General features: G+C 39.3%; 1 protein-coding gene across 2 annotated transcripts; it reads left to right on the plus strand.

The window, feature by feature from the left end:
- Positions 1-3,363: 3,363 nt before the first annotated feature.
- fgf24 (fibroblast growth factor 24) lies at positions 3,364-15,627 on the plus strand. Of its 2 annotated transcripts, none has more exons than XM_005924082.3 (5): positions 3,364-4,140; positions 4,318-4,354; positions 8,797-8,965; positions 12,082-12,188; positions 13,892-15,627. In XM_005924082.3, the coding sequence occupies exons 1-5, from the start codon at positions 4,109-4,111 to the stop codon at positions 14,168-14,170; spliced, it is 624 nt and encodes a 207-aa protein (XP_005924144.1). In that variant the 5' UTR covers positions 3,364-4,108; the 3' UTR covers positions 14,171-15,627. The 2 variants fall into 2 exon arrangements, with proteins under 2 accessions (XP_005924144.1, XP_005924143.1); XM_005924081.3 differs by having other exon boundaries at positions 3,367-4,140; positions 8,797-8,974.
- The last annotated feature ends 1,371 nt before the right edge of the window (positions 15,628-16,998 follow it).

Here is a 16,998-nt window from a genome sequence, read left to right on the forward strand (position 1 = left end):
TGGGAGGGACGCGGAGGGGGTCCTGACACTAATGTAGTACATTGGGCTTCACTTACTGATCTGCCAAGTTCTTTTATCAAGCCTTAAATGGCTGCTAGGTTCCTTTGAACTGCTGAGCGCTCGCCCGCCCTCAGATGCCTCCTCCTTCAGCTTCAATGAGATATCCTCGGTGACATTCCCACAGTCTCGTTGCTGCAGACAGACACGCATAACTGCACGGAAGCGGCGAGGTTCAAATTCAAAGGCTTGGGAGGACTCTGGGAGTCATCTAAGTAACATCATCGCCACTTTGTAGCCCCTGGCTAAAACAGTTCTCTTCATTTTCATAAAAATTGAAATATCATTGACAAATTTGGCTGCAGTGGATTCATTCATTCATTTCAGGCACCAGGCTTGAAAGCACTTTCATTGGCTGCCAAGCACAGCAAGGCAGGTAAACTAAGACCTTTACCTTGCTTGCTTGTTTTTTCATACTCCCTCTCTCTTTTCAGCTAATCTGTGTGGGTAACCTTATCCCAACTCTTGAGTGGTTGCCCCCCCCCCCCCACTCATCCCTCTTCCAAACCTCGTGAACTAGACGGAAACTTTTCTCCTCATTCACAAAGCTCTCTCTTGTTACACTTTTCCAGCGTCAACCTGCGTTGATTGATTTTCATGGTTTCATCAGGATTTTTTTTCTCTTTTCTGTTTTTCCTACTTTTTCACATCAGCACACGTTTTTGTTTTGATTTTAGGTACACCAACTCTTCTAACTGACTTTTTTGGTTCAGGGTAAATTCACACATGGATCCAGTGATTAAAAAAAACCTTCCTGATGTTGTGTACGCTTTTCCTTGTTCCACCAAAGCAGCTCTGATCTGTTGGAGCATTGACATAACCTCTACGGTTGCCGTTAAGCGTCTATCTCTGGGACACTGACAGTGGATCCTTCAGGTCGTACAGGTTTCGTAGTGGGGCCTCCGTGGCTCTGGTTAGTTCGTCTCATTGAGCAGATGTTCAGTCAGATTGGGGAAGTGTGAAATTTAGAGGTTAGGTCAACATCTTAGTGTCTTTGTCACGTTTCTCGGGCTGTTCCTGAGCGGTTATTGCAGTAAGGTGACCTGCATTGTCCTGCTGGGGGAGGCCACTGCCATGAGAGACTGCTATTACCATGAAGGGGGTTTCTTAATATGCAACAACTTTTAGTTGGCTCCTGTGTTAAAGTTACATCCCCATGAATAATAGAGATAACGTTATAAATTACACATGTCAGTAGTTTTATCAGTGATCAATGTATTTTCCCACTTGCTTCAATTGGTACCTTTCTTAGGATTGCAATTTTTTTTTATTTTGTACAAAAAAGTAGATAAAAAAAATTATTAATCTAAATTCTAAAAAAAATACAGAATGTGATAGCAAACATTTTAATTTCAACTACTGCTAATACTGTGTAGGAAATGTATTTATTTATTATTATTATTATGTATTTTTAAGACTGTATTGCATTTAGCACAATATGTTCTTGTTCTGTGTCTGCATCCTTTAGCACCGTTTCACTTCAATCTCCTTGTGCAAAAGTTGCATAAAACCACAGGTGGAAATAGATAAAAGTGTTGATAAGGTAATTGTGTGTTGAAATGAGGCATCGCAAGACCAGTGGAGTCAAATCATGGAACTTCAATAAATAAAAAATTCCACTTCGTAACTACAACTTTTGGCAGAATTGGAAAACAAAATATTTATTTGGATTTACTTGAACGTTTTTGTTCTATATATTAGTTTAAGTTTCTAGAATTACCTGCTGACTCCTGCAATTGGTCAGCTGCCAAAGTGACTACTAGACCAGACAAGTGCATTGCAGAACCATCACACAGTTGGCTTGTGGCCATTGCTTATTCCCATACTTGTAACACTGATGAAATGATAAAAGTCCCCTAAAAAAGGGGGCCTTCCCTTTTTCCAAGAGCCAGGAAAGGTTTTCTCCTTCTTGTGCTTCACAGGTGGCCACATCCAAGCCTCTTGCTCCCACCCCTTAGTTGTGGAGTTACAGTCATGCTCCGAGAGGTTTGTCGCAAACATGTGCTTAAGAGGCGATGAGTGAATCCACAATGCTGGCTGTATCACATTCAGTGTGATAATTGCTGTTTATCATCCTGCCTTTAAATCAATTGTCAGGTGCATTTACATTTGACCTTCAGAGAAATCAATGAGCAGCAGCTATTGTTTGCTCACACAATCTGAAAGCCCTTCATTTCTAAGGAAATAATCAAATTATCTTTTAGGATAATTACTATTTGCTGATTTTTTGGTGATTTCCCTCCCTAAGGCAGACAAGACTAAATTAGTCATGCTTTAAATTACATTGTACATCAGGTGTGTTAAAGGGATTTGTACAGTGCACTGAGGTTGACAGGATCAAGGAGTCTTGTTAGGCAGAGAGCCATAAATCACTGGATAAACCCACATTATCCATGCACTTGCAGGAAAGATACAGGCTTTTAAAAACTCATAAACACAATATATTTTAAATTAAAGTGATAGATACTTTCCTAATAGAATCCTGACTTTTTTCTGCTAGCAGAAATTATAAGCTCGAGTTCTTAGTTAAACACTCATTTTCAATTCCCACTGAACTAGCTGCAGGGAACCCTTTGAAATTCCCAGCATGGGGAGTTATGTATGTGATCATTTAGAAACATTTTGAATATCAATGGGAGAAGAATCCCGAGGACCCAGTTTTAATGGGACAATAAGGGCCAGCCACAAAGGTTTTCTCTTTTTTTTAAGGCAGCATGCAGAGATGGACTCACTTTACTGCTACCAGCTCTGAAGTAAGCTACTCCCAACCACATTCACACCTCTCTCTCATTTAAATTCAGGGTAACTTATAGCACATTACTGAAAAAATTCGAGACAACCTGCATTTGAATGCTGTCTGGAAGAGCCAGGCCAATACACAAACCATTCGCTGTTTAAAACGCACAAATAACTTTAGGGACAAATAGTTTCTGTAACACTTAGAACGCCTAATTTCAGCTAACAACAACAATAATAATAATAATAATAATAAATACAAAACCACTGAATCGACTTGTTTTTTTCAATTAAATACATAGAGTGCATATTAGATTGTCGGATTGGGTTATCTTTGTTTATGTGAGAATACACATTCAGTCCTAAAAGTTCTAAAAAACAAAATTAATTAATAAAAAAAAAAAGTCCAAATCTAAACTAAATTTTTAAAAAAAGCACCTAATCTCTGTGTTCAAGTTCTTTGCGCAACGCTTCGCCCACCAAGCAGAAAAAACCCTCTCCAAGATGATGGTCTCTCCAAGATTACCCTATCAGGTGCTAACCGCTGACATGTTTCCACCCACCAACAACAAAAAAGCCTCTCTGTGCCCAAATCTCAAGCCGCAGACGCACAAACACCACTGACAGGCACTGCTGCGCCATCCTCAGCTCCCGAACCTCTCCAGGGATCTGCTCCTGTTGCTACCGCTGCGATTGCTCAGCACTTCTTTTTTTAAAAATATAAATTGAGCTCGGGAAAGTTTGTCCTCCCACATTAAACAACTTCGTTTTGGTGGACTGCTCTTTTATTTATCGCCACTTTCTTTTTTTTACTCTTACACTTGGTAGCGTAAAATGATCCATGCAAGGTGTAGAAATCCAGCACAGGTACGGACGGAGATGAGAAGCATGTGATCTCTGGAGCAACAACCTTCGGTTTGTGGGGTAACTTAGCTGTTGGTGCGCAAAACTGAAGGATACTTTTTAGAGTGGTTTTGGGGAGGTCGAATACTGACTTCCATTCTTGACACAGACTTGCGGAGACGGTTTTTTTTTTTTTCGGGAAGTGAAGGAGACTGAGCAGAGAAGAAATAATCTTCTGGATAATTTCATCCAACAAGGAAGCACCCAATGTTGCACTCCGTAACTCTGCCGCTGGTGTCCCGTCATCTGCCCTTACACTGGGATCCAGTCTCCTACTTACCCCCGGAGCTGTGTGCGTAAAATACGCACAGGGGAGCGAAACGGAGCGAGAGAGGGGGGCGATTTCGCCAACCTTTCCTGGGGCTAAATCAGTGGAAGCAGGTGTATTTCAGCTGTATTTCTGCAAGTCAAGATGTCTCTCCTGCCTTCGAGGTTCATATACCTGTAAGTCTTCCACCTCTCCGTTTGCTTTTGCACACAAACTCATGCATTCTTACCAATAGAAGTCGCCAAACGCTTCATATTTTTGGATTGCTGTCATCCAGGTAGGCAGCGTTTATTTTTCACGTAATTGCCTGTGTGATTAACTCCCGTCTTCCCTTCTCTCTCCTCTCCACTTAGGTGTTTACATTTTCTGGTGTTCTATTTCCAACTGCAGGTATGTTTTATTACTTTTTGTGTGTATGTGTTTGTATGTCCCTGTGCAGCTTTTTGATGTAACTGTTGATTATATCACGGTTATAGTTTAATTTCACGACGGTCTTTGCCACGCAGGACAGGAAATTCATGTGCTTTAATTCTGTTCATTTCAATACTAATTGGTTAGAATGATGAGGAAAAAAGTGACAAATTTTGGGTCTACTGCGTGCCACAGTAAAAAACAACAACAACAACACCAAAAAAAATAAACAAAAACTTAGTCGCACTGTAAACCACAAAAACCCCGTGAAATATCATTTATGTGATTTAAATACTTGTCACGAGTATTACAGTAATGCATAATTAATGTATATTCAAAATGTTCATTATTCATTCAAATCAGTACAATTATCCGGGCTACACCTTAATTAAAACCCGATGTTTGCAATTTGACATTCAAGTAGCAGTTTCGATATTTTACAGCAGAATTGTGTAAAAAAATATTGCGATCCCTGGGGTTAACAGTTGTTCTTTGAACAGATGGCTCTTTTGGCGCTCAGCTTTTATTAGTTGCGCGTCTCACTTTGAACAGTAATGATTTGCAGGCACCCACTCAGCTAATTGATTGCGCGCCGTGATTCACATAGGATGCAGTCAGCACACTCCTTCTCTCATAAAACTATCTGATGGGTTTGTTGGTATGACGTGTCCGACCATAATATTGCACACACAGTTGTTTCATATTAATTTCTCGGTGTTATTGTGATCTACGACATTTAATAAAAACAGGATACCCTGCCTTAAAAGATACCGGTATCTCATCCGTTTTTTAACAAACAGCTCTTAAAAAGTTGGCAACGTTTTAGTGTTTATGTAATTACATCTTTTAAAAGTTACTACATTTCTTTCTTTCTTTTAATTGAAAAATAAAAACTATACCAAGAATAAGGAATAAAAGGAGTGTTTGTTTGTAAACTATAAACAATACATTTTATTGGTTACAGTTACTGCTGCTAGGATCACATTGTCCCAACCTGAAAACCATCAGCTTTTAGAGTAATAGGTAAATTTCCTAGGGACAAAATGTAAACCAACCTGAAATTAGAAATTGCAATCTTAAAACTGTGTAATCAGATTACTTCAACAGAAATGGCACAAACACAGTTGATGAAAAAAGTTGACCCCTCTTCACTTGACCCAACATTTTTGGTTATTATTTTTTTAATGTGAACTTCATGCTTGTTGTGATTTAAAGTTCGTCAGATGATAGCTACAGGTAAACAGAGGATGTTCATGGCTTCAGTGGTTTCAGCCTAATCATTTATCTTAGAAAAATGCAGGGACATGCTTTTATCCTCCACTCCTTCTCAATGCTCCTCGGTATGGCTTAATGGCTCTTGCATGTCATGCTGTGGTTGTGACTTTACGAGGTAAAACAAAAGAAGCAACCGCACTTGGAAGTTAACTTTGAATACACTGCCAATGTCTGTCGGAATGTTTTTCTGTATGTGAGTGTGTGTGACCCCATCTGTATGTATGTATGTATGAATGTGTGTGTGTGTGGGGGGGAGCAGATAGCAAGGTGTATCTTAGATGACTGCGACAACTTCACTTCCTCAGTGGAACTGAGTGCCAGACTTTTGAAGTTTCAACCATATCCGTTTTCGTGTTGTCTTTGAAGAAAGGAGACAGAGTGATTTAAAAAAAAAAAAAAAAAAAAAAAAAAGCTGTTGTCGCTAGCATTCACCTCAGCCATGTGCTTAGGCTTGCCTTTCCCTTGACATGAAATGCAACTGTCTACCAAACACACCTTTATGTTTGTTTAGAGATGGGGAGATTTGGGATAAATCCCTCAGCAGCCCAGTTAGGCTATGTTTTGTTGTGCGTTCATTTTTTTTTCTTGTTCTTCAGCTTTGAGTTTCATATTAAGAAAGAACATTGACAACAGATGATGTTAATGTTCAGCTTTTAAACACTGTTGTACTTATTCTACGATAAGCAAGTTTGCTGGAACCATTGGACACATGCTTACTTTTACACTGTTATGCATTAGTCACTGGTAATCCAGCCCCTAAGACTCTATTTAACTAACTTCTTCACCTGAAATGGTGACACTTTTCTCCCCCGTCAGTTTCTTTAACTGCTGTATCTGAAATACCCACTCAATTGTTGATATTTATCTTTTTTTTAAGACACATACTGCGTAGAACAACAGACACTGAAACTTTCATGACTCACAAATGTAAAATGACAACTCTTTCTCTAGAATTTCCATTTGTTTGGTCAGTTTTAATGTGCAAATATAAAAGGATATTTCCAGCCAGTAAGCAGACTCCTCTCTTACATCTTTGTAAGATCAACAAAGGCTTCAATCAGTGCCTTAATCAGCTTACAAAGATAAGCAGTTTCATCTCTGATAATCTATATCTCTTGTCAAGGAACGGCAAAGGGTTTTTCTGGAATACTCTTACCCTCCTAAGAGACCCTCTCTAAATCCACCCATCTCCATGGGACCTTCGACAAAGTCTGACACTGACAGTATTTTTCACAAGAACTGATTAGCCAGAAACAAGTCTTTTTGTTTGGATTAGTATGTTAAGTAAAACATAAGCTGTGATGGAGGTTAAGAGTTCGAGATGTGTGGTATCCTAGTACGAAGATAACAACCACTGCAGGTCTGAAAAATCAAGGTTAAACCTGAATTGACCCCAACAAACCCCAAATCTGCTTTGCATTACAAGCCTCTGGTCCAGGTTGGGTTTAGGATTGTGAGTATTGAAGACCAGGGAATGTTTAGTTTTCAGAGTTTTCCAGAGGGTTCTTCTTGTGATTTATTTTGATTTCATATTGTGTTATGTGCAGAAAAATCTAAATATATTCTAGGGCAGTGTGTAACATCATTGTTCTGTATTGTATCATGAAGGTTGTGTACTTCTTTGAAGTAATTGGTACCTTTCTGGGGAAAAGATACTATAGAATATTCTTATAGGGGGATAGTCAATCTGTGACTAGAGACAAAAAAGCCATCACATGCCAAATTTGAGTAAGCGAGTACATTTGATTTGATTATCTTCAGCGTCTTATTTTCCACACTGTCTGATGCCAAAAATAATATCATTCGTGTTTCCTAAATGTCAACAGACACAGAGGATATGTCACCGTTGTAGACCAAATATGCCATAACAAGCAAGCATATCTTTCATATTTCAAAGGCTCTTTGAAACATGACCAAGAAGTGCTACTTAATCTCCACCTCATGACCTTTTTGGCAATTTAAAATGTTTACAGATGAGTTGGTGCTCAAACGTGTCTTTTAGTTTGGTTTATTGAGGTTAAACTGTAAAGCCGGGCTTCTTCAGTAGAACCCATGTTCGTGGACAACATCCGTGGTGCACGACTCATACGACATGTTTCAGCAGAGCGTTGTCGGAAGCCTCTTCAGAATTGCACCCAGTTTTGCGAAATTGTTTACTTTTTCCTCTCTGATTTTAAGGATTTGTTCGGTAGAGGCCATAATTTCCAATCAAGTTTGCTACATGTCAGTCATTTTACTAGAATAACAAGGGCTTGGGGTATGTAATGTGTATATAATTAGCCACCTGAGAACAGCCACATAAAAAGCCATTACTGTGCAATTACGACACCATACAGCTGGGGAAATGGGATTTTGGCGTGAACTTAGATTCCAGGGCTTCTGAAAGTATACGTTTCCTCTTCCACGTGTTGAGTCACAGTCGCTTTTCTGAGCTGCCACTGAATTCTGCAATTTCCTCTGTTTTCATGTCAAGTCTAAATTTATTCCTAAACAGCTGACCAGTGAGTTTTGAGAAGCAGGTTTCAATGCGATTTTTACAAAAATTCCTCCCACAAGAGAACTTTTATGGTTTAAGGTGCCTCTTTCCATCTTGTCCTCCGCCTGCTGCATTTCCTAATTTATGGACTTTACTTTGCCTGCAGGCAGATATTTGTTTGATGATAGTGCAACAGGTCTGGATGCTTCAGGTGTATAATTGCTAGTGGCTTGCTTGCTTGTGGAAATGGAATACAGGTTTCTCAGTATTGCCCAGGGCACAGAATATATACTCTGTCAATATAAACCAACACTCAGTTTTCACTGTATGGTTTGCTCTTGCTCTGTGCAATTTTTACTCAAACCGTGACTTCATTAACATGTCTCGTAACATAGTTAGCAGCTTGTAAATGCATTGCATATAAAATGTGTCAGTTAAAAGCAAGGAGCAAAACACTAAAAAGCCACAGCACAATTTCCAGGTTGTTATATGAGTTTTTAAAACCCTGGGGCAATTTTTTTTTTCTTTTTACACCAGGCCCATAAAATGAGCAGTGCACATTACTATCAATACCTGTGCTACGATGATCTCTCACCATCTGTCTCTCCTCCTCTCTGTTTCTTCATCTACTGTCCCTCTTTCTGTTTCCTCCTGTCTCACATCTGTGCAGGAATCGCAGCAGCGCTCTGCTGATTTCAGGTTTTACATCGAAAACCACACCAGAAACCCAGATGACCTGAGCCGGAAGCAAGTCCGGATCTATCAACTCTACAGCAGAACCACTGGCAAACACGTCCAGATCTTGGGAAAGAAAGTCAACGCCAATGGAGATGATGGGGGCAAGTATGGTATGGGAGAACTCCTGTGCATCTCACTTGACATTTAGCTAGGCTGTTATAATAGGATGAGAAATTACCTGCCAGCCAGAGCTTTTCTATCTCCACCAGCCACTTTGGCTGTTTACTACTCATTGTTTGTCAGTGGTTTTCCGTGCTCTGTGTTTGGCTGGCTCAAGAGAGGATGGTGACTTTTCAAAGCCACCAACTACAGGTTGGGGTGGATGAATACATACTGAAATTGCTGACTTTGCTGTTGATGTTTACTGCAGGATTTGGGTATCTGGGGCAAGTCTGTTTTTATCCTGTTGGAGTCATATGTCAGCAGTGTTATGCTTTTTGGGGGGGGTCTAATACAGACCGAGACTTGTTGGTATCTGATGGTAAAAATATTGTTTTCTTTTGGTTTCTGAGTTGTAAAATATAGTTTTTTGCCCTCTAAGGATTCAGTCTCAACTTGGTTACTGTGAACTTCCATCATGCAAACTGGGGAAATCTCACATTTGCATTACAAGAAATCAAATTTATATACATGGTTTCGGAAAGCCAGGAGAGTTTTGTTCAGCCAAGCAGTGTAAAAGTGCTCACCTGAAAATGTTAAGCATTAAGTCTGAAGATGTCAAAATACTTTTGGCAGATTGACCCAGTAATTATCATTGTTGTTATGTAATTAGTAGTATTTCAGATAAATCTTAGGCTTTTATCATCTTTTTAAAGTGTTCTCTGTCTTTTCTTTCTTTCTTTTTTCTTTTTTTTTCACGTGCACTTTGCTATTTTGGTTTAAAACGAGTATGGCGAATGACTAAATCGATGGTCAGTATAGCACCCTTTTGAAGTAGTAGTCCAAACGCAAAGCAGTGGGGCTTATGTTGTGCTTCCCTGCAGATATTTTGCTCATAACAGCTGACTCACGGCTCTAAAATTGCTGGTCTTGAATGCCTTTGAGTGAGTGTGTTCAGTCACAGATGCGCCGAGGCGAAGTTTCCTCACTGCTTGTTAGAGCTTGAGTGGAAGCAGATCCAATTTTTCCCATGAGGCTTTGCCAATTCCACCCTCCACCCCTCCTCCCATCCCCCCCACCTCCTCCTCCCCATCCAGCTGCAGTACCTGGCACCTGTGAACTCCTTTGCAGCAATAATGCTCAGTGAGATAACTCTCCTTACTCTAATTCATGCATAGTGTCTGCAGCTTCACATACAGGGACCAAAATACGCTGCTGAAGAAATATAATATATTGCTAATATACTCCTAAGTAGGTATCTCTCCAGTTAACATCACTGGTATTATAAATCTTCTTAGGTATTAATGTAGCGTATTCATTACTTTTAGGAGACCAGACCAGTCATTTTCCAGAACAGTCCATTGTAAGTGATGTCTGCCAAGAGTGATGGCGGGTCATTGCAAAGGCTTTTAAATTGATAAAAGCTGCAATCTTTGATTAATGCTGACTTTTTCAGCTTTTTGAACAGGTGGCCTTTTGCTGAGGTCAAAATATGGCAGCAACCTGTATTATTCATATGGAAGCAAGGCAGAAAAAGTGCAGCATACCTCAGAAGCGAAGGGGTTCATGGCTCACAGTTCTGCCTGTGTGTCTCTTTAACTTTAGAAAGTAGACGTTTGGCAAGTTTGTCTGTAACTTTTGTCATATTTTTTCATTTTCTTTTGAACTTCTGACTTCTGCTCTGTTAAATAAAATACACCCTTTTCATGTTTTAGACCTTTTTTTGTTTATCCATAAAAAACTGGGAAGCATTGAGGAGTCCTACACTCACAAGGCTGCTGTGAGATTATTGAAGCACCCGGTTCATACATTCAGCAATTTTTAAGGTTGTGGATTATGGAGATTAGGGGTATTCAAGTGCTTACAGTGTAAATAAAAGCACCACATTCCCTCCTTTGTCAACTCAGTGCCACTTGTTAGAGGTATTGACAACAGTGAGATTCCTCCAAGTGTTTGCATTTCACTGTAACTATGACTCAAGGATCTAATTACGTTTATTGATGCCTTAAGCTGCCAAACTCTTCTTTTATAAAGATCAAACCATTAGTGTTTTCCCAGAAAAACTCAAGATAGGGGTTGGAACTGGGTCACAGACAAAGAGCAACTTACAGTAAGGAGGGAAATATTGTTTTATCTGATGTTCTCAGTCTCCAGCATAACTGAGGTTGAATTTTTGGGTCTTTTTGTAAAAGTAGCTCACAATGAAAAGGCCAAGGTGTGGTTAAAGATTTCCTAAATTTGCATTCATGGCAGTAGTTTCTTTCAGAATATTATTTTATTTGTGTGAAAACCAATGTTGTTGGGCTGTCTTTTCTTTTTTAAGGATGTCCCTGCATATCTATTCGACGATAAAACCAAGTCCGATGTGCTATTCTTTAGATCCCAAGTAAGACGTACAAACAAATCTTTTGCAAATGAAGAATGAATAACTATTTCTTCCCTCACCTTTAAGACAGATTACCTACCACTTTTCTCTCAAGGTTGGATTTAGGGGGGTGGAGAGTTATTTCTGCCCCCAGGCCTATCCCGTCCCCTTCGACTATTCTTTCTCTCCTCCCTTGAGTGCTACTGAATGGCTCTGTGTGTTAAACAAATGGATCATCTTAACTTTTTGATTGAGTGAGCACAGACTAAAGGGAACTTGAAACCTAATCTGGAGGGGCACATAACCGCTCCACAAATGTTTGGCAGATCTTATTACTGGTCAGAGGGTGAGCAGAGACAAAGGTGACCTCGCAGGGGTTAACACTGGGGTGGTGGAGTGGGCACGGAAAACTAAAAAGGCTACCGAGATAGGTTTTTAAAGTGGACTACTGAAGTGACAGTGGCATTGTTTTTCTGATGTGTATCATACAAGGAATTTTTAAATAATGTTCTACTTGAATTGAAATATTTTAACTGCATTTAGTCAAGAAAATCATCATTTAGCTAATGATCACAATATTGTGTCCTTTTGTTTGTGTTTCTTTAACTAAAAAATAACAAAAGTAGTTAACTATGATTAAAACTTGTATTCTTACAGAACCAACTAAATGTGTGTGACTCCTTAAGGTATGTGTGCTACAAGACATATACATGGCATTAATTGGATGTGTTTTTCTTTTCTTTTCATTTGCAGCTCTCCTTATTGTTGAGACAGAAACCTTTGGGAGCCACGTCCGAATAAAAGGAAAAGAGAGCGAACATTACATTTGCATGAATGAGAAGGGCAAAATAGTTGGAATGGTGAGTACATTTTGATTTTCACTTTGGTAATATTCAATGAATACTGATATTTTAAAGCGTGCACTTAATCCATGCTGAATCAAACGCAGCCTGGGATCTGCTTTCTCCTGCTGTTTTTCTACACCCTAACAAAACCTCTTTGATAACTCACAGCCATTCTTCCATTACGTAATCGGCCTACTCCTTTGACACTCGATCAGTCAATTACAGTCTGCAATCACCAAAATGCATTGAGAGACTAATAGTCACTTAGGAGGAATACCATTGCAATTATATCACTTAGTCGCACCAGGTGGCCACAAGTGCAGGATGACTGCATGTGGCTCGGCAGATGACCATTTCAGTGTGAAAAAAGCTAACATTTGAAACTGTAACATTTTTTAGAGCGCATGTGCTGTTTCTCTAATAAATCATGTTCTTAGCATTGGTGCGACTGGATTATTTCACTCAAGTTTTCCCTCGCTGCAGTCGTCTGCTAGAACTAAATTATGTTCCCATCAAGATTTCTAAACTGTCTTTAACCCAAATGCCAGAATTTGCCATGTTAGTGTTCATTTTCCTGGCCTCTGATTTGTCTGAAACCCAGTGATGTATTGATTTTGTGTCTGTCAATATTTTACTATTTTTAACTCTAAACCTATCAAGAAAGTGTTAATGAGTTGAGCCAAGAGCCATTTCCTGTAGACTTCTATGAGAATTCTATGAGAATCAGAGAGGTGCAACCAGAGGAGTGCCCCCTCCTGGCCTACAGAGATTATGCAGGTTGAAGGCACTTCGGCTGACTTTAATTTTAAGACCATCTTTTATGAACGTTATATGGTGTGAGAGCTTCCTGTGTGTCATCCTATACATAGCCATATGTAGTGTACTTGTATACCTATGCTATAGAGCTGGGAGATAGCTAGCTTAACTTTGCATAAAAGCTAGATGCAACGGGATATAGCTAGCATAACTGAATTACAAGCTAAGAAATCCATCCAACTGCAAGACGTCACTGCTCTAAAAAGTTGTCCGTCCCATAATAGTCTGTAAAAAGCCAGATATTTAATTTTATCTGCCACTGCACCACTTTGTTTTGTTTTGTACGGATTAACTAAATGTGAGCTTTAGAGAAACTGTTAGATTTTTTTTTCTTATTATCTTTGGAATTTATATAGAACCTTTCTAAGCAGCAAGGAAGCTCAAATAAAAAGATTTTCTACAATTATTTAAAGAGTTCAATTTTCTCAACTAGCGAGAGTTCATTAGTGGTAAAAATGGGAATGAGTCAAGTAACAGTTAATATGTTTACGCTTATCCTAACATTAACTCTCACATCACAGGGAGAACTTTTTTTACCTCACAAAAAGTTGATTCTGTTAAACGTAACCTTTTCAGTGGGTGAAACTCATCCAAACTCATTCAAGTGACTTCTTCACTCTCAGTTGACTGCAGGTTTCCCCGACCCTATAAACAGTACATTTGCATAATGACTGAAACTAGCACCACTGATTAACAATTGTATTTTCAGCTGTGACTGAAACCTTTTTTGATCTGTGAGTACGTTATAACCATGTGACGGGAAAACTTAGATTGCAACACAAAATCACTCCAAACTGAAAAAGAGGAGAAAATGAGGTAGACTATTAAAAGGCCACACTACTATATTAATAATTAGTGTCACATGATAACTTCCTCTGCATTCTTGTTCTTTTTTCTTTCAGCCTGATGGAAGGAAGCAGGAGTGTGTCTTTATCGAGGAATTCCTGGAGAACAACTACACGGCTCTCGTCTCTGCCAAGTACAAAGGATGGTACCTCGGATTCAATCGGAAAGGGCGGCCTAAGAAAGGCTCGCGGACCACGCAACGACAACAGGAAGTCCACTTTATGAAACGCCAGCCGAAGGGCAAGGTGAACCCAGTGCAGGAGTTTCGCTTCACCACAGTAACTAAGCGGACACGAAGGGCTCGGCGGTTAAAATCCAACGCAAAGAGGAACTGACAGGACTAATGGGACAGCTCTAGTTTTCCTCGTGGAGGAAAAAAACTGTACCTGAAAATCTCAAGCTTCTTAAAAGAAGACTTCTCTTCTGTAAAAGAAAGACTGACTAAAAGAACAAAAAATAAAGATTTTTTATTTTTGTATTTCAGGATGACTGAATATTTCCTAACTGTCGGATTCTTCTGGGTTGATGCCATTGAGCTAATGTTTCTGTCATGTTATTTATACTGGATAAACTAAAGGACCTCTGAGCGAATTCCTGTGATCGTGGCCCTCAGCTACATATGAACTGCAAGCTGAAGGCATGCTTTCTTTTTGACAAAAGCAGGAGCTGATGCAATGTTATAAAAATCAGCCAACTAGAGATTTATTGGAATACCTGTCGGTTTTTGTTTGTGTTGCCCCTGACAATGCGGATCCCATACTTTCCACTGGAATTAGAAACCATGGAGATGAAACGGAGAGAGGTGGCAGTTGCAGGTGACACTGTGCTGCCAGAATAACTGTGTAGCTTCGAGTGCAATATTTTACAGGTCTCTCTCTTTCTCGTCTTCTTTCTTTCCATGTGTGGCTCAGCTCCTAGAATGCGCGGAAGCCTCCAAGTACTGTGTGAGATTTCCATACAGCCTGAGATTCAGCTGAAACCCAACATGCTTTGACTAGTCAAGCGCCAAACGTGGCTTTTGTTCTGTTTAAAGACTGAAAAACCAACACAAAAATACAACAGCTGATGTGATACATAAATTCACACTGTCTTCCAACTTCATTGCATTTGAGTAGGGATCTTAATCCCTTTCATCTCCCCTCAGATTGCATCTTTTACAGCTCTTCTTTGCATGGGTTAGAGCTGTTCCACAACAAAAAGCTGCCTTAATTCTTTGAGTCGGAGCTACTGTCTGGGGGCTGATGATGACTTCCTCTACCTCCTTGATCTTTTGTTTATCTTCACCTACACGGTCTGCATTCGGTTGATTTCAGGAACCTTTCTGTTGACTCATTTTCTTTCTCTCTCTGTCTCTCCTTAATTCTCTCGCTGTTACAAAATCATCTTTTGACTGTGAGCTCATCTTCGCTCCTTTCACTCTCACTGGAAGACAGTCTCAAAGATGCTTTTGGGAAGGCTTAGCTTTATGCAGATTAGTCATCCATGGATAGGAATACTGTACATAATACACTCCACATCACCTCATAAACTCATATTTAACAATTAAACAATTTCCTCAAAAATCCAGATGACCAATACGTCAAGGATCCAGGGAATACTTTCAGCAGCATGGTAGTTTTATTTTGTTTTCAAATCTGAATCCTAAAGGGAAAAGTCTGCTTTTATAATTATTTTTTCTCACTGACAACAAACTCCAGCCTCTTATCACCCGTAGTATGTATTTACCTGCTGTCAGGCAGGTCTTTTGTATGAGTTGCTACTAACAACATGACACGTTTATGATTTTTTTTTTTTTTAAAAACAAATGTAAGCAAAAAATAATTTTATGACTATTATTAAGATATTTATTGCCTCTCTTTGTAAATAAAATGTGAGTTTTATTTGGCCTCTGTTAATAAAATGAGGAGTATATTTTAAAACAGACTTATTTTATGTCTTTATTGAACTCTGAAAACAGGTACAAATGTCTTTATAGCCTAATTTGAGACAGATTTTTGAGATGTGCATACTGACTATAACACTCCCTGAAAGTGAAATCACTCCAGGTAGGGTTTGGATGAATAGAGTACATTCCCTTCTCTGCATACTGCCAAGTTATGCATTTTTATATACAAACCCAAAGCGTGAGGACTGCTTTTAAGTGCAGTGATTTGAGAAAGGCCACTGAAATATTTCTGAAGTTTTCTTTATATCATTGTGTGTGGCAACTGGAGTTCAAGCACCTGGTGCTTTAAAAAACAGATTTTCTTTTTAACATTTAGGAAATGGTGGAATAAAGTTTTCCCACCAAGTTGTTAAGGTTATAAATCAAGATTTGATGAATTTTTCAATCATAGCTAAAGTGAGTGGTGAGACAATTATAAATATTTTTGTCACAAGACTAAAGAACTTGATCAGGTATGAGACCCCAAACAATCTTTGAGTACTTGCAGTGCAGCCTACTTTGATTTAAATGCTTCGTCCTCCAAACAGTAAGCATGAAGAGGTAAAAGATGGACAACTTTGCATCTGTTAAAAGCACTGAAAGAATGTGGGGAAAGCATGTCTTATAATGCTGTGTGCAGGAATGATGTTTACAGTAACCGTCAGACTGAAAGATGGCGGCTTTGAGGGGGAAAAAAATACTTTTGTTTAAATTCCTTGCAACGCTATCGGCCCCCCTCCCTTCCACTCCACTCTGGTAGTTGCCTCCAACACATCCAGAAGTTCCCCCATTCCGTCATGGGATTTTGAATGTCTGGCCTGCTGCTTTTAAAGGTGGAAACATAGTGCTTGAAGTGTGACCCTGTTATGTGCCATTAACATAATGGATCAGCACTGAAGATGGTGCTTGTCTTTGGGGGGATGGAAGGAGGTATCTGTAGGATTTTGAAGAATGTTTTATGCCCTTTATCTTGTCTTCATCTTCTTTAACTGTGTATTGTCACTTCTGTAGAGGAATGATGACTTTACTGAAAGGAATAGAAACATGCAGCCAGAGTACATACATTGTACAATGAAAAATTTCACGTGCCATAAATAAAAACATTTAATTCACTGCTTCCTGTTTAAATCGCCAAAGTTCTGTCCTGCCAGTCACTTACTGCAAAGATTTGTTACTCTAGAGGACTGGGAGTTAAAATCAGCCTGGTAGATGTTTGAGGAATTTAATCAATGCAACTTT

Source organism: Haplochromis burtoni, unplaced genomic scaffold (assembly GCF_018398535.1).
Source record: "Haplochromis burtoni strain Fernald_Lab_line unplaced genomic scaffold, NCSU_Asbu1 Contig_73, whole genome shotgun sequence".
Taxonomy (NCBI): Eukaryota; Metazoa; Chordata; class Actinopteri; order Cichliformes; family Cichlidae; genus Haplochromis; species Haplochromis burtoni.

Excerpts from the sequence above, each read along its gene's own strand:
- fgf24 (XM_005924081.3), top strand. The coding sequence starts at position 4,109 with ATGTCTCTCCTGCCTTCGAGGTTCATATACCT. Across the intron at positions 8,975-12,081 it reads AGATGATGGGGGCAAGTATG|CTCTCCTTATTGTTGAGACA; the intron begins GTATGGGAGAAC and ends TTTCATTTGCAG. Across the intron at positions 12,189-13,891 it reads AGGGCAAAATAGTTGGAATG|CCTGATGGAAGGAAGCAGGA; the intron begins GTGAGTACATTT and ends TTTTTCTTTCAG.